We start from the raw sequence: 23,758 nt of genomic DNA on the forward strand, positions 1-23,758 counted from the left end.
AGTTTTCCTTTCTTTAATTTTTTTAATTTTAATTTTTAAATTTCAGATTAATAAGAGGGTACAGATATGAAAGCTATTAGTTGAACCATGGGAAGTTGCCTATACATGATCATTTTTTACTTATAATAATGGTAGTTTTATAAGGTTTGAGCTGTTTGTAACTCAAAACTTAAAAAGAAAGATTTTTAAAAATTTGGCTGGGTGTGGTGGCTCACTCCTATAATCCTAGCACTTTGAGAGGCCAAGTCAGGTAGATTGCTTGAGCTCAGGAGTTCAGGACCAACCTGAGCAAGAACACGACCCTGTCTCTACCAAAAATGGAAAAAATAGCCGGGGGTTATGGTGGGTACTTGTAGTCCCAGCTACTCGGGATGCTGAGGATAAAGGATCACTTGAGCCCAAGAGTTTGAGGTTGCTGTGAGCTATGATGCCATAGTACTCTACCGAGGGTGACAAAGTGAGACTCTGTCTCAAAATCCACAAAAATGACAAGGGTGGTTTTAATTTCCTACTTATTTCTATAAATAGGATATACTGTGGTTTAAAAGTCTGATTTTAAAATAGTTGTATTAGTTTCTTACTGCTGCTATATAAACTCATAACAAATTTGTCACTTAGAATAACACAGACTTATTACTTTAGAGTTCTGGAAGCCAGAAGTCTAAAATCAGTCTCACTGGGCTACATTCCAGATGTTGGCAGGCCTGGTTCCTTCTGGAGGCTTCCATTTCCTCACCTTTTTCAGCTTCTAGAACCTACCTGCATTCCTCAGCTCATGACCTCTTCCTCACATCTGCACAACTCCTGCTTTCATAGCCGACTGCTGAATCTGCCGCGCCTGGCCCCTGTGAGAGGACTTTTGTGATTACTTCGGGCTCCTTTGGGTAATCTAGCATGATCTGCCGGTCTCAAAATCCTTACCTTATCACATCTACAGAGTCCCTTTCACCCTGTAAGGTAGCATACTCACTGATTTTGGGGATTGTGACATGGACGCCTTTGGGGACATTATTCAGCCTACCATAGTCATCATTTTTGGGGGGGGTTCTTTTGTATTTTAAAAACTGAGTTAGTTCTCTACCAACATTTTTCTACCTATGTTTCTACAGCAAAGTAGATTAGAAAAATTTTTAAATAATGTGCCTTTTAGCATTTTCTAGAATTGAATAGGTCTTAGTAGTGTAGGCAGGAGTTACAAAGAGAAACTTCGAGGAGAGGCTGAATTTAAATTCTATAACAAGCTCTTCATCATCAGCATTTTGAAGATTGATAATTAACACCTGGTTCTCAAACGCAGACTGTTGTCCCTCCCCAGGCGAGCTCCTGTTGAGGTCTACTCGAGCAAACTTTGCTCTCAGTTTTGCACTTAGATGTTTGCAGACTCAGAGCGAATAGATGATAAAGGGTGGTATGGCGATTTCAACACACTGTTAAGAGGAATAAAACAAAATTGCAAAATGCTGCAAATGTTTACAGCAGAAGAATAAATTAAAAATTAAAGTCATGCCATATAATGGTATGAGTCCTCCTTTTTTTTTAAGTAACTGGAACAAGAGTTCTGCCATACTTAATCTTCATCAATGTGTTTATTTTTACTTATTTATTTATTCTTTTGAAACGGAGTCTCAAGCTATTGCCCTGGGTAGAGTGCTATGCAGTCATAGCTCACAGCAACCTCTAAGTCCTGTGTTTAAGTGACCTCTTGCCTCAGTTTTTCTATTTTTAGTAGAGACGGGGTCTTGCTTTTGCTCAGACTGGTCTCAAACTCGTGAGCTCAAGCTATCCACCCACCTTGGGCTCCCTATTACAGGTGTGAGCCACCACGCCTGGCCTGATCTTCTTCAATTTAAATTTAGATTTTGCTCTAAGTTTTATTTACTTAACTATGAAGATCAGTTTCTATATTCTTACTATTATTGGCAAAATTTTAAATATCACTCCAATGCATTCCCATTCCTACCTGGTCATATTTTGAGTCATAAGAGATATGATAAGAGGATATGTGACTTCTAATTAACTTTTATTCTGCAGCTTGGATGTGGGTTTCTTTTTTTCTTTTTAACAGATACAATGTTTTTATCCTTCATCTCTAATGGCAAAGCACAGAATGAGTTGGCAAAGGGCATACGTGGAGGGTAGGAGACCTTCTTTGAGGTTATTAGAAGCATCTGAGGCCAATGTTCCCAGAGACTTTCCCATGGCTGGGTTCTGAGGCAGGGAAGTTCCTGCTCAAAGGAGCAACGAGTTCTACAACCCTGGAAGGACATTACAGCCACTCCGTGGCATGTCAGATCATTTACAATATATTAAAATTATGAAATACCATCACTGTGACAAGTTATGTGACAGAAAATGTTACCTAAAAAAACCTTATTCAATTGGCTGCAACATATTCCCCCAAAATTCGTGCGTTGAAGCCCTAACCCCAAGTACTGACCTCAACATATGACTGTATTTGGAGACAGGGCCTTTAAGGGGGTAATTAAGACTAAAAGAGGTCATAAAAGTGGAGCCCTGATCTAATCTGACTAGTGTCCTTATAAGACAAAGAATGGACACTAGGACTGTGTGTGCACAAAAGAAATGTGCCTGTGAGGACATAGGGAGAAGGCAGACATTCGCAAGCCAAGGAGAGAGGCCTCCGGAGAGACCAACTTTGCCCACACCTTCATCTTGAACTTCCAGCTTCTTTGTTGTGTACAGTACTTTGTTATAGAACCCTGAAGAAACTAATACACTGTGTCTTTAATATCTTTATTTTGTATTTTCCTTCCCAGTCTTTTGTCTGTGTACATTTGCTCACATTTATGTTTACAGGTACAAGCATAATGTTTGAGCCATTTTAATCTCGAACTTGCAAATTGAGTTCTGCTGCAAATTGGGGGTTGGTAGGGGTGTGGGCTGAGGCAAAATCGTGCCTCCACGGGGTGTTGTGCAGAGCTGGCCCTCAGCTGCAGCCTGGCGTAACAACCTCACCATGCTGGCAGAGAAAAGTCAGAACGGGTGAAATGAAGCACTACTGCATTCATTTAAGATGAGATAAAGGTTGTCTCTGTCACTTGGTTGCTAACTTGTCAGGGAAAGACGCAGTGATGTTTGTTTGTTTTCTCATCATTTGTTTAACCAACTAGTCCAGTGCCAGGCGGTCACATTTATTAAGTGAATGAGCTTGGGGAATCAAACTATCAACAGAATATAGCATAGTGAGCCTGAAATACAAAAGGCTGGTGTCATCAAGCTGTTATGAGTGATAAGAACTCTATTTTCTAACAGTTTGCCAATTTAAAAATAAATAATGACACACTAATACATGTGGAGGTAATTTTAGCGATTGTGCATTGTATGGTTTCAGTTTTTCAAAATTTTAATCAAGTTGTAATACTATTCATTTAATATTGTACTGTAATTTTATAAAATTGCATTATACAGTTGGGTCTATTTCTAGGCTCTTTATAGTTGTTTCACTCTGTGAATTCATTTTGTGCTTTTTTTTTTTTTTGAGACAGGGTGATGCTCTCTCGGCCTGGGCTAGAGTGCAGTGGGGTTGCACTCTAGCTCACTGCAACCTCAAACTCCTGGGCTCAAGCAATCCTGCCTCAGTTTCACAAGTAGCTGGGACTACAGGCACATGCCACTATGCCCAGCTAATTTTTCTTTTCCTTTCTTCTTCTTCTTCTTCTTTTTCTTGTTTTGAAGATAAGAGAGATGAGGTCTTATTCTTGTTTAGGCTGGACTCCCAACTCCTGGCCGCAAGGGATTCTCCTGTCTCAGCCTCCCAGAGTACTAGGATTACAGGCATGAGCCACATTTTTATACTTTCTATCATTCCGTTCAGATCAACATTGTTTTGTAGTATATTAATATCTGATTAGGCCACATTGATTTTATGTATTGAATTCCTATTACATAGTATATTTACTCATTGTCTATTTGCTTTTACAAACTTTAGAATTTTGTTATACTATGAGTATTTTTAAAGTCTTGTTAACAAGATTAAAATCTATGAACAAAATATCCACATCACATTTTTTAGGCTAGGTTAAAATAAACTGAATATCTAACCTTGACCCCTTGCATAAGCTATCAAGATGATAGTGCTTGGAAAAATACTTATAGTAGAATAGGAGGAACAAGCTTTACAGGAAACCAAGATGACAACAGGCAAACAGCACACATATAAAAATTAAGATATATCTCTGCGTTCCAAGTAAGCTGGACAAGTCAAGCCTATCACAAATTTTCACTGTCCTCGATTTTGAGTGAAAAGGACAGAATCAGAATAAAAGATGAAGTAGATGATTGCTTAGTGCTTCAGTGAAAACTTGATGTTATCAGCTTTTGTTTGTGCACCTCGACTCCCTCTGAGGAGGAATGCAGCATTGCCTAATGTTAAAAATGCAGACTTGAAAGCCATGCTGCCTGCGAGTCAGCACCTCTGCTCACTTGCTGAGCCTCAGTTTGCTCAAAATGGGGTAATAGTAATAGTGCTTTTCCCTAGAGAGCTGCTGGGAGGGTGAATGGGTATGTGTAAAGGACTTTAGTAGTATGTGGCCAGCAAATATTAGTTATGTTAAAGAGACTGTGTTACTGAGGCACTTTTTGGGTTTGGAGAGGTCAGCTAACCTATATTTCTTTGTTTTCCCATATCTGAAAGTCTGTCCTGTACAGGTTTGCAGGGGTATCACTGCCTAGTAAGGCTACGCTCCAGCCAGGCCAGCACTGTTATCAGGGAAATACTTCTGAGCTTTTGCTCCTGGCTTCTTTATTGTTGCACTCAGCAGCCATCCCTTCGCCTTCTGGCAAAAATAGCTGGATTTCATTAAAATTCAATCTCTCTTGATACCATCTCTGCTGGGTATGAGAGGGACGGCTACCAATGGAGCTTTCACAACCTGATTAAGAATAGATCTGGATGGAATGTTCTAAGTGCTCTAAAATTACTGTTTATAAAGTCTCTCTCCATGTCTCTCCATATCCTGTGCCCGTGGCTCCCTGTGCCTCCTGGCCCATCTCACCCACTTGACATCTCAGCCAAGCCTCCGTGGCTGTCTCCAGGTGGACACTGAGATGAGTCTTTTTTCGCGTTGCAGGTGTGTGTTGTCTCCTGTCATCCCGAGTCCCCACTCCCAGGCCCTCTGCATGAGTGACACTTCGGTCTGCCATGGGACCTGGCCCTGCTCTGGCCTGGCTCCTGCTCCTGAGCCTGCTGTCTGATTGTCTGAGAGCCACCCAGTCCCGAGACTTCACCGTGAAGGACATTATCTACCTCCACCCTTCAAGTAAGACTCTGTTCTTGTTGCTGCAGAAATGCCACTTTATTTCAAACAAGAAGGAAGTCCAAAAATGCCAGAAGAAGGCAGTCTTTAATGCACGGGAAATCTCTGGTGATTAAGTGGGGGGGGGTGTAGTAAATAACAAAAGATATTTTATGCTTTACCCTGTTTTCACAGGAAGTTTTTTTTTCCCTAAGGCAAATTATTGGGCTTGTTTTCTCTGTTCCCTACACAATCACTCTGATCCTCAATACTCTTCCCTTGTATTTGTGCCAGCGCTCAGTTATCAAAGTTTACCACCATGTCCCAGGAGGAGGATTATTTGTAAAAGATCAATGCTTTATAGGTAAGATAATAGCTGGTCTTCCTTTCTGTGCATCTAATTCTCAGTTTCAGCACAATTGCCTCTCGCAACTTCCTATGCCCAGTGCCTTTTGGGTTCCTGTGTTTAAGAATTATCTAGGGAGTGCTTGATAGCACAGATGCTCAGACCCCTGTCCTGGAGTTTCTGATTTGCAGATACCTTGGGCTGTACCTGTGGATTTTTAAATTCAGTTGGAACTTCAGGTGCCTCTGCTGTGGATATTGCACAGATCACAGGTTGGGAGACAGTGTAGTGTGACGTCCTCTTTTGGTCTCCATTTCTGTATTTATCTTGTCTCTTTTCTTTTTGTATGAATCCTCCTCTGTATCGTCCCTGTTGCAGTAAGTGCTGGATATATAGCCTGTGTTTTGACCTTGAGTTTTTACCCCAAGGTACATTACTTTTTTGAAATATTCAGCTTAGCAAATATTGCTGAAGTGGCCACTGTGTGCCAAGGCCTGGGATAGGCATGAAGGGTATAAAGGCAAATAAAACATAGTTCTGGTTTGTGCTGTTACAGTCTACGAAGTGCAGCTGAGAGGTGGTACATGGAAGGTACAGGGGCTTGGAGTATACTTGACCTTGGGTCAGCTCAGCTGCTTCATAGCCTTTTGAATTGAAACATGTTCTTCAGGGGTGGCGCCTGTGGCTCAAGGAGTAGGGCGCCGGTCCCATATGCCGGAGGTGGCAGGTTCAAACCTACCCCTGGCCAAAAAAAAAAAAAAAAAAGAAACATGTTCTTCAACTTTGTGACTATTTAATAAAATAACGCATGTGAAGCACTCAGCACTGAGTGTGAGTTGTGGTATGTTAGGAAAGTGGCAATTTCTTCATTTCCAAAGTGGCAAAATAATACATACTCTGTAGAATTATTTTATGGACCACGAATAATATTTGTAAAATGCCAGGCCCAGGCCATACTGAACAACTGAATGGCTGTTTATATTTTTGTTACTGGGGTTGCTGAATATATACCACCCTAATTTTCTATTACTCCAAATATACTTTTGACAGATTTCAAATAATTTCTTTAGATTTATTGTCACCCTATCCTCTTACTAGTCTAGTGCCCACTGGTTAATTGTATGGAAAACTTATCTGGCTGTTTGTTTGTATAGGAGTTTCTACTTTATTTTAGTAATACGCATGACAAGAAGATGTTTGTTGTTCTATTTTCTAGATTGCATTTTATTCTTTTCTGCAAACAGACATACTTCTTTTTTAGACTTAGAGAAGCAAAAACCTAGATTTCAGTCTCTTAGGATGGATTTCCAGGGTTTTCTGCTTCTTGGGGGGTTCTTTGTCAGCTTCAGTGACAGATTCAGTAGTAGCCAGTTGGCAAAACAGGTCCATGCCTGAACTTCTCTGAGGATAAAATTGTACACAGGGGGTGGGAAGGAAAATTAAGGTGGTTAGGTTTCAGCAAATAAAAACAAAACAAGCACATGTGACTTGCGCCTCAGTGGCGTGGTGGGTCAAGGCGAAAGGTGGTGAGTTGATTTCAGAATGAAGTCTTGAAGGATGAGCCCTGCCAGCCAGAGGGGAACCACTTCTATTCTTTAGACATTGTTGGAAAAGTCCTGCTCATGTGACCAATGGTAACTAAAAAAGAACTATGGCCTGATGAGAAGGAACTCAGCAGAATGTAAAGAATTGGTGGGGTTTTAAGGTGTGATTTTAAAACATGGAGAAGGATAGAAGTTGTTCCTCAGCTAGATAATAGTAGACAATTCACCAGAAGATCAGGGCCTGAGTTCTGATCACGAAGAGTACAGTATAAATTCTTCTTAGATTAATGTTACAGTGAAGGGCTTCTGTCTGGCCAGAACTTTGTTTATTCTGCACACTTTAAATTAGAGTTAACTTTACATTTCTGCAAACTATTTCAGAAGTATGTGGGGTGTGTTTTCACACTTTGACTTTTTAACGGCATGGTTCTCTGTCTTTGAGCACCAGACCATATTTAGATGGAGTGGTCTCTATGAAAAAGCAGGTTTCTGTTGAACATAGACCATAAAAAATATGTGAGGGGAGTGTGGGATTAATTTGATTTTGAATTATTTATATAATCACCTTACTTTGAAGATGGAGGCACAAACAGCTTTCTTTGGGTCAGCAAGTGTGCCAAATTTCATTAATATTCTGTGTAGAAGCTGGGAACCTACAGGAGGAGAAATATGGGGCTACTGGAGGTGTAAGAAGACACAGTATCAGACAAACATAAACTTATTTCTGATGGGCTGGAACAGTCATTGAAAATAACTCGAGAGAGATTGGATCTTTGGCTGGGAAAATTCAGCATCCCATGACTAATCTCCTTTTGTTCTCTGGTTCCTTAAGTTTGAAGTTTCTGAGTTTCAAAAAAATGAATTTTATGGCTTTCAAACTTGAAGCATCATCTTCAGTAATATTCTTTTCTGTAATACATATGTGGGGCTTTTGTTTTTTGCTTTATTTATGTGAAAAATGATGAATTTCTTACCAGTCTGTGATTAAAATAATGAAGTCTAATAAAAACCTTCAAAACAAGAATACCATGGCCTGGTGCGGTGGTTCATGCCTATAATCTTAACACTCTGGGATGCTGAGGTGGGCAGATTACCTAAACTTATGAGTTCAATACCAGCCTAAGCTAAAGCGAGACCCAGGTCTCTAAAAATAGCCAGGCATTGTGGCAGACACCTGTAGTCCCAGCTACTTGGGAGGCTGAGGCAGGAGGGTCACTTGAGCCCAAGAGTTTGAAGTTGCTGTGAGCTATGATACCATAGTACTCTAGCCTGGGTGACAGAGCAAGATTGTGTCTCAAAAAGAAAAAGGCCAGGCTCTCTGGCTCTCACCTGTAATCCTAGCACTTTGGGAGGTTAAGGTGGGTACATTGCTAGAACTCAGGAGTTTAAAACTAGCCTGAGCAAGAGTGAGATCCCATCTCTACTAAAAATAGAAAGGTTGGCTGGGGGTTGTGGCAGGTGCCTGTAATCTCAGCTACTTGTGAGGCTGAGACGGATGACTTGAGCCCAAGAGTTTGCCATTGCTGTGAGCTTTGACACCATGGCACTCTACCCAGGACAACAAAGTGAGACTCTGTCTCAAAAAACAAAAAACAAACAAACAAAAAAACCAAGATTACTATTAAAAGGAATGGATCATCTTATTTGGTAGTCAGACATCACAGAGATAGCAAAGTTTAATATAATAAGTGGCTGTAACCTGTTCATGGCCTCTATTTCTTTCATTAGACTGGAAAACGTCTGTAAGAATATCCAATTTTCCTCTGGATATGGATTTTCAGTCTTTGCGTAATCATGTGTACCAAGTAACTATATTCCTGCAGAGGACTTATTTGTGCCCATTTATTGAGCCAATAAGTTTGTTCAATCCTTTATTACATTAAGTCTTAGGGAGCTAGGGGACTTTCTAGAAAAGTACCAGGAAATGTGTTTTTATTGGAAACATTCATATTAAAATTATGCTGACAATATTTTGTTGCCAGGTAGACTGAGATTTTTAGAATTTTTATATTTGTATCCAGTTTCTAAAAACAATGGAAATTAATTTGATAAGAACAGAAAAAGTTTGGATGCATTACACATCAGCATATCTTTCAAAACAAGTCTGTTCTCATCACGTTTTTGGTAACTGAAGGCCTTTGTCCAGGCAAAAGTTCCAGGAGATGGAAACAAAGACTAAATCTTTTCTGATGCCTTACAAATGAATTATGGTCGGCTGAACTACCGCTGACCATGAAAGTTAATGGACAGATTATTTTACAGGAAGTAACTGGGCACTTTGGTGTTTCTTTTTTTCTTTACAATCACCTTCTCATGAGGGACCAAGGACTTATGCCCTGAAATACAGAGTACTAAGCTTATTAACTCTGTGATCAAGAGCCAAATTAGATTCATTCACAGCTGGGGCCACAACAATTTGAAACTCTGCTTGCTCTATAATGCTTTGAAGTAACAAAGAAGAAAATAGCACATCTCTTAGAAACCTCTTTCCGTTCTTTTTTTTTTTTAAAGCCCCTTTATCAGATGCAGTATCAATTAGCAAGTTACTGGAGATAGTTGTTCATCTATAGACCTTATTTTTGGCAAAATATTTCTAGAAGGAAGAATTTAACCATTTACTTGGTATTGTACTATAATTAGCCACTTAAAGCTGAGTACGTTTGTAGAAATCTGTCACTAAACAGGGCAGAATTATTCACCGATCGGTTCTACCTGCCAAGAGTCAGTAAGACTTCCCATAAGCAGATATTAAACTGTGGTCATTGAGATGTATATAGATAGGCAGCTGTAGATTTTAAAGGCATAATCACCAAAAAATGAGATTATCTGGTTAATTGCCAATGTCATGTGTTAATAACCTCATTCAGAGATAAATTATTTGCAGCAAAGCTACGTTTTGTTGCCATAGTATTTTAGTTCATGCTCCTATTGAAATTCACACATAAACTGAAGAGGATTTCAGAGTCAAAGCCTACTCATGACAGTATTTAATTCAATATGTCACTAGTCTTACAAATGATCATTTTGAAAAGTCTATTAAATAATCTAAATTTGAGAACACTACAGCTTGTTAATGTTAGTGTCTCAAATAAGTTTGTTCTTGGAGCAGTTGGATTGTCAGTCTTCATTCAAAGATCTTAATTTATCTCTTTGATGGGAAAGTTTACAGGGATAACTAATTCAATATTCCAGCCAAAAGTTTTACTGGCTACAGTGACAGACGATAAAATTGGATACCCTAGTGAATTAATCATGTAAACTAGAGTGGTATGGCTAGCTTGCAGTCATAAACCTTGGCAAATATGATCATTTTTTGAGAAATGCTGTTCTTTGACAAATTCTTTATAACCTTTTTTCCAAAACTTCTACCTTGATCATTTAACTTCAAATTTTACAAGCTATTTTAAAGTCCTGTCTTTTAAAGTTATTTATACTGTGTATGTTAACTACTTTACATGTGATAGTGAAACTATTTTTTAATGTATCTTATCAGGACTCTTAAAATGTTTTGTATAATGTTTCTCACAGTGATATTTATGAAAATAAGCTAATTATAATATCTGTAACAATATTGAGTGGCTTTGGAATTTGAGAACCTGTTTATTTTTATTTTTTAAATTCTTTAGTCGTAAGTAGGTTCGCCTAGGAGATACTGCCAGTGAATATTGTGGGCGGTGCCTGTGGCTCAAGGAGTAGGGCACTGGCCCCATATACTGGGGGTGGCGGGTTCAAACCCGGCCCCTAACAAAACAACTGCAAAAACCCCCAAAAAACAAAACAAAGAAACAAAGTGAATATTGCGAGAAAATGACTTATGCAAATTTTATGATATCCCAGTTCATATAGAAGTTATGTTTATACTATACTGCAGTCTATTAGGAGTACAATAGCATTATGTCTAAAAAACAATGTACAGATTTTATTGGAAAATAATACTAATGATCATCTGAGGCATCAGGGAGTTGCAATCTTTTTTGCTGGTGGAGGGCCTTGCCTTAATGTTGATGGCTGCTGATCATCAGGGTGGTGATTACTGAAGGTTAGGGTGGCTGTGACAATTATTTAACACACCAGTAAAGTTTGACACATCAATTGGCTTGTCCTTTCACTAAAGAGTTCTCTGTAGCATGTGATGCTGTTTGATAACTTTTTACCCACAATGGCACTACTTTCAAAATCTGAATCGATCCTCTCAAATACTACCTCCTGCTTTATCAACTGAATTTCTGTAATATTCTGAAGTTTTTGTTGTCATTGCATCAGTGTTCACAGCATCTTCACTAGGATTAAATTCCATCTTAAACCACTGTCTTTGCTCATCCCTAAGAAGCAGCTCCTCGTCGATTCAAGTTTTATCGACTGCAGCGATTCAGTCACATCTTTAGGCCCTACCCCTAATTGTAGTTCTCTTGCTATTTCCACCACATCAGCAATTATATCTTCCACTGTAGTCTTGAACTCTTTAAAGTCATCCATGAGAGTTGTAATTAACTTCTTCCAGACTCCTGATGTTGATATTTTGACCTCCTCCCATGAATCACACATGTAATTATCAGCATCTAGAATGGGGAAGCCTATCTGGCAGGTTTTTAACTTATTTTGTCCAGATGTACCAGAAGAATCACTGTGTATAGCAGCTATAGCTTTATAAAATGTATTTTTTAAGCATGAGGGTTTGAAAGTCAAAATTACTCCCTGATCTATGGGCTGCAGAGTGAATGTTGTGTTAACACGTATGAAAATAACACTAATATCCTTGTACATCTCCATAAAAGGTCTTGGGTGACCAGATAAATTGTCAATGAGTAGTTATATTTAATTTAATTTAATTTAATTTATTTTTTAAAGACAGAGTCCCACTATGTCACCCGTGGTAGAGTGCTGTGGTGTCACAGCTCACAGCAATCTCAAACTCTTGGGTTTAAGTGATTCTCTTGTCTCAGCCTCCCAAATACCTGGGACTATAGGTGCCTGCCACAATGCCTGGCTATTTTTTTGTTGTAGTTGTCATTGTTGATTTTAACTGGCCAGGGCTGGGTTCGAACCTGCCAGCCTTGGTGTGTGTGGCTGGCACCCTACCCACTGAGCACGGGTGCCACCCAAGCAGTGATATTTTAAAAGAAATCATTTTTCCAGAGCAGCAAGTCTCAAGTGGACTTAAAATATTCAGTAAACCAAATAGATATGCCGTCATCTAGGCTTTGATGTTCTATTTATAGAACACAGGCGGAGTGGATTTAGCATGATTCTTAAGGGCCTTAGGATTTTCAGGATGGACTCAGTTTGAACTTCACCAGTGGCTTTAGCACCTAATAAGAGAGTCAGCCAATCCTCTGAAGCTGTTAAGCCAGGTATCGACTTCACCCTAGCTATGAAAGTCCTAGGTTGCCTCATATTCCAATATAAAGCCGTTTCCTCTACATTGAAAATGTATTGTTTAGTGTAGCTACCTTCATCAATTGTCTTAGCCAAACCTTCTAGATAAATCTTCTGAGCTTGCTACTTCACCTTGTACTTTCATGTTATGGAGATGGCTTCTTTCCTTCAACCTCATGAACCAACTTCTACCAGCTTCTAATTTTTCTTCTGCAGCTTTCTTATATCTCTCAGCCTTTGTAGAACTGAAGAGAGTTAGGGCCTTGTTCTGGTTTAGGCTTTGGCTTAAGGAAGTATTGTGGTTATTTTGATCTTCTATCCAGAAACTTTCTCCCTATCAGCAAAAAGGGTGTTTCACTTTCTTTTATTTGTGTATTCACTGAGTAGCACTTATAACTTCCTTCAAGAGCTTTTCCTTTGCATTCTAATTGTTTGGTGCAAGAGGCTTTGGTTATAGCCTACCTTGATTTTCAACATACTTTCCTTACCAAACTTGATCATTTTCACCTTTTGATTTTAAAGTAAGGGAGGTGCAACACTTCCTTTCACTTTCTTTCACTCAGAGGCCATTATAGGGTTATTAATTGGCCTAATGTCAATATTATTGTGTCTTAGGGAATGGAGAGCCTGAGGAGAGGGAGACATGGAGAATGACGTTTGGTCAAGTAGTCAAAAGACACACATTTGTAGATTAAGTTCACTGTTTTATGTGACTGTGGTTCGTGACACTCCAAAACAATTATAACAATAGCATCAAAAATCACTGACAACAGGCAGTGCCCATAGCTCAATGGTTAGGGCGTCGGCCACACACACCTAGGCTGGCAAGTTCAAACCCACCCGGGCCAGCTAAAACAACAATGAAAACTGCAACAAAAAAAATAGCTAGGTGTTGTGGCAGGCCCTGGTAGTCTGAGCTACCTGGGAGGCTAAGGCAAGAGAATTGCTTAAGCCCAATACTTTGAGGTTGCTGTGAGCTGCGATGCCACAGTACCCTACCCAGGGTATCAAAGTGAGACTCTGTCTCAAAAAAAAAAAAAAATCCCTGGCCACAGATCATCTTACAGATATGCTAATAAGGAAAAAGTTTAAACTATTTTGAGAATTATCAAAATATGACACAGAGACAAAAAAGGTGAGCACATGCTATTAGAAAAATGGTACCCACAGATTTCATTGACACAGCGTTGCCACAACTGTTCTATTAGTAAAAACTGCAGTACCCGCATGAAGTGCGTATGATGATGTACTCCGGTGTACTTACCTAAATGGAATCTTTTGGCTCAACCGTAACCCAATTTTCTAGGTGGGTGATATAAAGGCATAAAAATTATTGGTTTGTGATTTATAAAATTTTTACTTCTATTTTCTTATAGTTATATAAAAGGAGAGCATTTTTCCCCCTAGGGAAATTTCCTGATGGGAATGAAGTCATTCGATGGCCTAAGCTGTCTACCATTTTATAAGAAGCTCTACATACTCTCTCTCATTCTGTTTATGAATTTAAGTCGCCAAGTACTTGGGGGAACATAGAATGCTCAGATAGGCCCATAAAAAGGTCCAGTTACTTGTCTTTTCTAAACAGCTTATGACTTTCGATTATGCTACGTTATTGCGTATTGTCACAGTCAGCTAGCTCTGTGAAATATTGCAAGCAAGTACATTGATGGGCAGCTATTCTAGGCAAGGTGATAATCAAAGTTATAGCTGTGCCATAATTCTGGCCTTAAGCTGCTTCCTTCTCCTTCATTTATTTTTGATAATGTACCTAATTGGTTCCATGTGGGCAAAGCAATTTACCTGCGATGATTATTTCCGCCAGTGGGATATGCAGACTCAGCCATCTGCGAGGAGAACAGTTGGCTCCTGCAGATGAAGTGTTTGAGTGTTTGCAGCTTCCAAATAGGCCAGGTAATTTTATAAATTAAGAAAAAAATGCATAAGTTTTGTTTATTAAAGGCAAAACTCTAAGTAGCAAAGCAAGCGAATGATCAGTGCCAAGAAGCAATTAGAAGCATGTCAGTGAAAAGGACAGGGGACAACTGGGCCAGCATTCCTTGTTGATCATCGTCCTTAGGCCGAGGGAACACAGTGGGTGCGCTGGACACTCTCCAGAGTGTGGATCTCATGTGACACCTCTCATCTGAGTTTAAGGAAAGAATATGTACCTGGAGAACATTCCTTCCTAGACAGGAAGAGGCAACTCAGAACTGGGGAGATGGGGAATAGATAGGAGAGCTCCTGGAATGGTTCAGCCCTCAGGCTGCAGCTAGTAACTTTGAAGTGTCTACATTCACATGTCTCCCCGTGTCCTGCCCCATGGATGTTGGTGACGGCCCCGAAGCTCCTTGGGAGGGTCACCTCTGCGCAGGCAGCAGAGGTTTTACCACTGAAAACTCTTCTCTTAGCTTATCCTTACTATCACCAGAGATTCTTAACCATGGCAGGTCTGACTAGATAAAAATACATTTAACTCAAGAAAATACTTTGCTAGATCCAAATGGTCAAATAGCAGGACATTTTTGATGATTTAAAATAATGTTTATACTTACATGCTGAGGTGTTTGTATAAGTTGATTTATAAATTACTAGAAGTCCAGAGAATGGAATGCCTTTTTGTAATTAAAATTTTTATTGGGATCATTGTGGAGTCATACAGTTATAAGAAATAATACCCTGGGGTGGTGCCTCTGGTTCAAAGGAGTAGGGTGCCGGTCCCATATGCCAGAGCTGGTGGGTTCCAACCTGGCCCCAGCCAAAAACCGCAAAAAAGAAAAAGAAATAATACCCTTTACCCAGTTTTTCCCACTGATGACAGTTGGAAAAATTACCGAATAATATGAGCACCAGAATATTGGTATTGATACAATGTTATTGAGATTTCCCCAGTTCTATATGTATTCATTGGTGTGTCTGTGAGTTTAGTTCTGCACAATTTTATCACATGGGTAGGTTTGTGTGGTCAATTCATTGAAGAGTTTTCGTGGCACAGGGATCCCTCTGGTTGGCCTCACTTCCCTCCCTCGCTGCCCCTCTCCACGTACTTCTGACATTCCCAACCCTTACGAGCCCGTAATCTCCATTTCTAAAATAATTTTTTTATTTCAAATGTTCTATAAATGGAACCACATAATATGTATTCTTTCAGGATTGGCTCCCCCACTCAGAAAATTCCCTGGAAATTCATCCAAATTATTGAACATGGTAATAGTCCATTATTTTCCATTGTAACTAGTGTTTCTCTAGATGTACCACAGCTTAACCACTCACCCACTGACGAGCATCTGGGCTGTTTCTAGATGGGGGCTGTTACAAATAAAATCGCTATGGATGTTTATGTGCAGATTTTTTGCATAAATATAAGTGTTCATTTTTTCAGGGATAAATGCCCAAGAGTAGAATTGCTGGGTTATATGATAGTTAAACATTTAGTTTAAGAAATTGCCAAGGTCAAGCACAGCAGCTCATGCCTGTAATGCTAGCACTTTGGGAGGCCAAGGCTGGAGGATTGCTTGAGACCAGGAGTTCCAGCCCAGCCAGAGCAACCCAGTGAGACGGGAGAAGCTGTAGTGCCAGTGTCTTAGGAGGCTGAGGCAGGTGCATCAGATGAGCCCAGGAGTTTGAGGTTGCAGTAAATTCTGATGATGCTTTCGCACTCCAGTCTGGGCAACAGAGTGAGACCAGTTCTAAAAAATAAACAAACAGGCAAACAAACAAACAAGTAAAATATATAAATAAGAAACTGCCAAGCTATCTTGAGAATCCATTTTTTAAAAATGAAAATGTCTAACTTTACAAGATTCTGTGCTTAGTCTAATCTTTTCCTCTTAATCCTTTTTTTAGCCACGCCATATCCTGGTGGATTTAAATGTTTCACCTGTGAAAAGGCAGCAGACAATTATGAGTGCAACCGATGGGCTCCGGACATCTACTGTCCTCGAGGTAAACTTTCAGTAGACCGATTGGGGTCCTCAGAGTGAACAGCCTTGTTGACTTGGGTGTAAGTGGAGGGAGAGGCATGCTTGCCATCACAGCTGCTCCTCTTTTCTGAGGCCATTAGTAGATCTTTTATAACCTGCCAGCAACTTATCAAAGATTCTTAGAGACATAAACTGATCCATAAAACTGCCCCCTTTGTCATCTATCTCTGGAGCTCCGCAGGAGGTAAGTGACACTTTCCCCCACACCCTCAGGCCCAGTCAAATGCAAAAGAAGAGAACAGCCAGGCTGTTTGCTACTCTTTAAAGCATTTGTCAGTGCATAGTAACTTCTTTCATGTAAAGTATGAATTGGTGTTCATATAAAGATTCCATTTATTACTTATCTGGCCAGAGACTGTCATGCAGCCTCTAGAATTTTGAATTCAAAATGTCATCATTGCACAAGTAAAAACCCTGAGCTTTTTAAACTATTAAGTTCTCTTTGAAGGATGAGTTGGATGCCCAACTGAAGCATGAAAATTTGACCCAAAGCCCCATTTCAAAATGAGGAAAACCTGTCATATTCATATATTTTTTATTCTATCACAGAAAAAGATAGTTACATTAGGTTATGAGTCACTCACTGTTAATTGGATGTTTTATTTTGGAGGAAAGTTGATTCATTGGGGTAATGAGGATGGAACATTTTACTGACCCACGTTTGAGTGAACAGTTAGATGGGTATCACTGATGCTGTAATTCAGTTGTTAAAATGGCTTAACACATCAATACCAAAGCCATTATTTTTCAACATGATGCAAGAGATCTCATACTCAACCCAATGAATGGCACTATCTTTCTCATGGAGGATTAGAAATTAGGAGAGCATGGAAACCACAACTAAAAGACAGATGTCAATTACCCAAGTTACTACTATTAATCCAGGAGTCTCCACCTAGGCCCCCTGGTAGAAACACCTGTGGAACTTTTCAAAATCACTGAAACCTGTACCTTGCAGGACCAGTGATTCTCAAACTTCAGCATCATTCCTGTTCCCTAAAGTGTTTATTAAAGTGTAGATTTCTGCTACTACTCCCCGATTCCACCCAAGTTTTTGATTCAGTAGGTCTGACAAGGAGCCTCAGAATTTGCATTTCTAAAGAGTTGAAGAGTTAAGAACCACAGCTCTGCACAAATTGAACCGAGTCTCTGAAAGGGTCCTGCACTGATATTTTTAAATATCCCAGTTGATTGTAATGAACAAAGGCAAGAATCACTGGGAGCTTCTCTGGCCACTAGGAGAAAGGGAAATGTGGTGTCCCCATGTCTAGATTCCTCTTGCTCACTTTACACAGAGATGTTAATGGGGTCCCAAGAGACCACAGGGAAACGACAAACATGGAGACACTAAAGATTGACTTAATCACAAGCGAGGTATTCAGCACCTTGCTAATCAAAGGTAAGTTTGTCCGCCTTGCCTTGTGCAGGCACTGCTCATTTCCAAATGAGCCGGTGTTTTCTAGCACTATCACCACAGAGAGAATGAAGGCTGCTAATGGAATCAGTTGGGTTAAACCATGCTTCTCAAACACAGCTACACCTTGAAATCACCTGGTACATTTTTGAAAACACTGATGCCTGGGATCCTTCCCAGAGATACATGTCTAAATGGTGTGGCGAGGCACAGGATATTTTAGATGACCTCCACCTTCACCCTTCCATGGTTCCCATATTCAGCAAAATTTGGGAACCATTGTAAATAGCAACTGTGGATGAAATCAGAATGATTTGCTTGTTTATCTAGTAACCAAGTTCCTGCTGGGACAAAGCTGGTCAAGTAGCTTTTGATACTGTCACCAATTTAGGAAGTGCAGTTTATTCTACTCATTCTACTATCACAAAATACCTCCGGTGGGGTAATTTATAAACAGAAATTTATTTCTCACAGTTCTGGAGCCTGGGAAGTCCAAGGCTAAGGTGCCAGCGGGTTCCAGCAAGGACCAAGTCTCTCTGCTTCCAAGGTTGCTGTGTCCCTTGGAGGGGAGGAGCACTATCCTTACCTGGCAGGAGGACAAAAGAGGGTGGAAGGGAGAGAAGAGAAGGAAGCCATTCCCTTTGAAGCCAATCCTTTTATAAAAGCCCCAAACCCATGCGTGAGGGCTCCACCCTTGTGACTTAATCATCTCTTAAAGGCCCTGCCTCTTAAGACCATCACATTAGCAATTAAGTGTCAGCATGTGAATTGGGGGAGGGACACATTCAGACCACAGCAAAATATCACTGTGATTCTCTTAATATTGACTTAGCCCAGCAGGACCCAGCAGAGATAATACAGAGTAAAAGAAGGGAATGTGAACTGGTTTGGGGCTCCCAGGGGTCCTCAAACTACAGCCCGCGGGACACATGTGGTGGTGTGATTGTATTTGTTCCCGTTTTGTTTTTGACTTCAAAATAAGATACATGCAGTGTGCATGGGAATTTGTTCATAGTTTGTTTTTTTTTATAACTTTTTTTTTTTTTTTTTGCAGTTTTTGGCCGGGGCTGGGTTTGAACCCACCACCTCCGGCATATGGGGCAGGCACCTTACTCCTTTGAGCCACAGGCACTGCCCAGTTTTTTGGGGTTTTTTCTTAAACTATAGTCCAGCCCTCCAAAGGTCTGAGGGACAGTGAACTGGCCCCGTTTAAAAAGTTTGATGACCCCTGCTAGACTTTGGGCCCCTGTCCCAGTCTTACGGTGTACAAGTATATCCTTGTCACACAGAAAATACAAAGTGACCAGAAGCACCCTGCTCTTGCATGGCTCTCAGGGAGAAGAGGAAGTTCCTCACTGATGTCTTTATTTTGAGGTCAAAATCTATCCTTTCAAAGAATTGCAGAGTCGTTTCTACACAATTATCCTTTTCCTTACTTTCCCCCCCCCCCCACTTTTATCTTTTTGTTCTTTAATTTATAGGGATAAGCAAAAGCCATGCACTGAAATCCATGACACAAAACCACCATGCCAGGCCCCTGGGGGATTATGCAGTAACAGATAGGAATCTGGTTTCTTCTTTCCAGGGACAGGCAGTTTAGCTGGGGAGATAGGATCTGAACGTATCAGAAGTCAAAAATAGCAGGACAAAGGTAAAGTGTCAAGTGAAACATGGCACTCAGTGCTGTGGGGGTTTAAGGGAACAGGCGCTCTTTGGGGGTTGAGGGTAGCTAGGGAAAGCACTGTGCACTGGGCAATTGGCCACGGCCCTGCACTGGGAATGGAAGCAGAGCATTAAGAGGGCACAGCTTCCAGTAAGACACTCAGAGCCAAGGTTTGGAGACAGATTTCCCAAGTGTGTCGGGGACCAGACTTGGGGGTAGAAACTAGTTTGTACCAGAGAGAGATGGTAGTAAAGTATTGAAGCCGGGTTATTTTTGTGGGACCTTGAGCATCAGGTAAAGAGTGGGAGAGAACTTAAAGGTGTCACCTGAGAAGAGGCTGATGCCACACTCAGCCTCGAGTTTAACCAGCCCCATTTCCCACGCATCTTCTGCTCTTTTCTGTGAGTTTTCTCCAGATTTTCATAACAGTGAAAATAATGCCATTCTGTTATTAGATTAGATTATTATCTGTATCATTGATTGGTTTTCTCTATTTATTACTAGTCTGAAGCAGCTGTGTAACTCCTAACGGGCTGCTGTGGAAAGGCAGCGTGGCTTTCTGAGACATTCCTGGCTTTTTGTTTTTGTGACATATTTAACTAAGTCTTAATCATCACATGATGTGGAAATAATTGTTGAAAGTGAAAAATGTATGTATTTGATCTTATCTACACAATAAACCCACACTCCAAATTGCTTCGGGGATTCCCTGTATTGTAAGAATTTTCGAAAGCTAAACTCAGTCACGCGCAGGTGCAAAGACACATGGTGTTTTCTTAGCAACAGATGCTTAGGGACAGAGCAGACTTGTGAGTCACCATTTGGTCAAATAAGCATCAGGAGAGCTCTGTCCTGCCTGGAATCACTCTGACCGCAGTGGTGGCATCAGCCAGCATCACTCTGGCTAACTCAGGCACCCTGTCCCTCTCATTTTCAGAACACGTGTGATGGACGTATGGTCTCCTGCATTATATCACTCCTGCCTGTGGTCCTTACAGAGTCCTAGTGCCCTCCAGAACTCACTCCCTTGCTCACCCACTTGTCTTCTGTTTAGTCTTTGGTTCCTGAACACTCGACTTCTTTTGTAACAGCTTTAATTTCATCACCCACTCATAAATTTGTTCAATTACCTTTGCACTGGAACAGGCAAGGGTTCTGAAATCACACCCATGAGGGACCAGTGGAAGGAACTGGTGAAGTAAAATAAGAATCAAATGCCTGGTGCTTGGATTCATGTTGTTTTGCCCAGGACATTTCTCTGCTGCAAGATGAAAAGCTTCCTGAGAGAGGAGCTGTATGAATGGTTATTAAAAGTCTGTGGAATTAAATGTCAAGTCAAAAACATTACAATTTTTAAAAAGGTCTGTTCCAAGGAAGATACCTAAGCCAGGATGTTACATTCCTTCTTAATTATCAAGTGCAGATGCCTCCCTCTAAGGCAAAAATCTTCATTTAAAGTTATTGCTGATATAAAATCAGAACAAGAAAAATCTTGGGGTAGAGGACACATATCCATTTGGTTCCAGCTTTGGGCTGCTTACTGTTTTTCCGTGAAAGGAAAGAAAAAGCTGGACGTGTCCCTGGATGGCTTTTTCTAGATCATTCATCTGAGGGTTCCTGCTACAAGCAGGAAATATAAATGTGCTCCCAGCTCAGCTGAAGACCCAACCACAGTTCAAATTTTCAGGAAAGTGTTTTTCATTGATGACTTTTTTTTTTTTTTTCAGACAGAGCTCAGACTGAGACAGACTACCTTTTTTGTTTATTTTAACCTAAGAGTGGGTTTTTCTCTCTTCTAGGCACTTCTGCATTTAGGATATAGTTCTCAAAGCTTTCTACCATTTTATAGGGAGTTTCTATTCTATATCTCCATCTCATCAAGGCCTTATAACTTCTTGTAGTCTATCTTTTAATGTTCCCCTCCCCAGATTTATCTTTTCCAATGTTGGCTCTTGGTAGTTCCCTTTGTAGAAAACTCACTTGTTGATTTGCAGAAGGTTCTGGTTATGTGTATGCCTTGCACAACCCTTTGGGCTGCTGTGTATTAAGATAGTTTTCAGATGATCTGTCTTGTTATGTCCCTTACTGTCATGTGGCTAAATGGAAGTCTTAGATAATTTTCTCCTTTTTTAAATTCTTTCTTTCTTTTTTTTTTTTTTGAGACTGAGTCTTACTATGTCGCCCTTAGTAGAGTGCCGTGGCATCACAGCCTACAGCAACCTCAAACTGTTGGACTTAAGTGATTCTCTTGCCTCAGCCTCCCAAGGAGCTGGGACTACAGGCACCTGCCACAACTTCTGGCTATATTTTGGTTGCAATTGTCATTGTGGTTTAGCAGGCCCAGGCTGGGCTTGAACCTACCAGGTTCGGTGTATGTGGCCAGTGCCCTACTCATTGAGCTACCGCACTGAGCTCTTTTTTAAATTCTTAATTTTTAATTGAAGTTTAATATACATGTAGGAAAGTGAACAGATCACTAGGTGCCCAGCTCATGAGTTTTTACCAGGTGAACATGTTGTATATCTACCATGTGAAACAATAGGGCCCAGAGATCCTTGGGCCCCCCAGTCATTATTCTCAGTTCCCAAAAGTAACAATATTGTGACCACTATCATTGACCTTCAGAGGAATATAGCCACAGAGAATTACTTCTTGCTGGGCGCCATGGTTTACGCCTGTAATCCTAAAATTCTGGGAGGGTGAAGCGGGTGCATTGCTTGAGTTCAGTAGTTCGAGAGCAGCCTGAGCAAGAACAAAACCCCATCTGTAAATAATAGTTGGGCATTGCAACAGGCACCTATATTCCAAGCTACTTGGGAGGCTGAGGCAAGAGAATCACTTGAGCCCACAAGTTTGAGGTTGCTGTGAGCTATCATACCAGGGCACTCAACCCCAGGTCAAAAGTGACTGAGTGAGACTCTGTCTCAAAAAAAAAAAAAAAAAAAAAAGAAGAAGAAGAAGAAGAGAAAGAAAGAAAAAAATAGAGTTGTTTGTTCTTTTCTTATTGATTAACTTGAGTTCTCTTGTTGTCAGAACTTGTTGGAATCATAACCTGCAAAGGTCTTCTCCCAGGTCTTCCGAAGCTCTTGTGAAGGCTATCTGTTTGCTTTACTTGCAGCGCCCTTAGCTATGCAGAAGCCTTTTAACTTGATCAAATTCTAGTAATAATATATTTTTGGTGTTGCTTCAGTTGCCAGGGGGTGTCTGCCTCATAAAATATTTTCCCATGCCAATATCTTCAAGCATTTCCCCTGCACTCTCGTCTAGTATTTTTATTGTTTGATGTCTTAAATGGAAACATTCTTTCTTTCTTTTTTTTTTTTTTTTGTAGTTTTGGCAGGGGCTGAGTTTGAACCTGCCACCTCCAGCATATGGGGCCAGCGCCCTACTCTTTTGAGCCACAGGCCCCACCCTATACGTAAACCTTTTATCCAGTGAAAATCAATTTTTGTTATTGGTGAAAGATGAGAGTCCAGTTTTAGTCGTCTATAAGTTGCTATCCAGTTCTCCCAGCACCATTTGTTAAATAGGGAATATTTTCCCCACTGCCTGTTTTTGTTAGGCTTATCAAAGAGCAAATGACAATATGTGGCTAGGTTCATCTCTAGATTCTCTATGCTATTCATATGTTTACCTCTCTATTTTTGTGCCAGTACCATGCTGTTTGGATCACTATAGATTTGTAGTATAACCTGAAGTCTGGTAACGTGATGTCTCCAGATTTGTTTTTATTTCTAAGTAATGTATTGACTATTCAGGGTTTTTCCTGATTCCATATAAAATGAAGTACGATTTTTTCAAGTTCTTTAAAGTACAACATTGGTGCTTTGATAGGGATTACATTAAATCTGTAGATTGCTTTGGGTAGTATGGACATTTTAACAATGTTGGTTCTTCCCATCCACAAGCATATGTGTTTCCATTTGTTAATATATTCTGCTATTTCTTTTCTCAGGTTTTCATAATTCTCTTTCACATCCTTTTTTAGATAAATTCCCAGGTATTTCATCTTCTTTGCCACTATTGTAAAAGGAATAGAGTCCTTGACTATATTTCCAACTTGATTATTGCTGGTATATATAAAAGCTACTGACTTGTAAGTATTGATTTTGTATCTCGAGACACTGCTATGTTCCTTGATCACTTCTAAGAGCTTTGTAGATGAGTCCCTGGGGTTTTC

At 40.2% G+C, this 23,758-nt stretch overlaps 1 protein-coding gene across 1 annotated transcript in view; it reads left to right on the forward strand.

The window, feature by feature from the left end:
• Nucleotides 1–23,758, forward strand: part of LYPD6 (LY6/PLAUR domain containing 6) — a 159,042-nt gene that overhangs the window by 116,944 nt on the left and 18,340 nt on the right. Inside the window, exons 2-3 of the mRNA XM_053598175.1 lie at nucleotides 5,091–5,279; nucleotides 16,365–16,463. Of these exons, the coding sequence (XP_053454150.1) occupies nucleotides 5,162–5,279; nucleotides 16,365–16,463 (217 nt within the window). The 5' untranslated portion in view covers nucleotides 5,091–5,161. The remainder of the gene's footprint in view (nucleotides 1–5,090; nucleotides 5,280–16,364; nucleotides 16,464–23,758) is intronic.

The sequence above is a fragment of the Nycticebus coucang genome, chromosome 7 (assembly GCF_027406575.1).
Source record: "Nycticebus coucang isolate mNycCou1 chromosome 7, mNycCou1.pri, whole genome shotgun sequence".
In the NCBI taxonomy this organism is placed as follows: domain Eukaryota; kingdom Metazoa; phylum Chordata; class Mammalia; order Primates; family Lorisidae; genus Nycticebus; species Nycticebus coucang.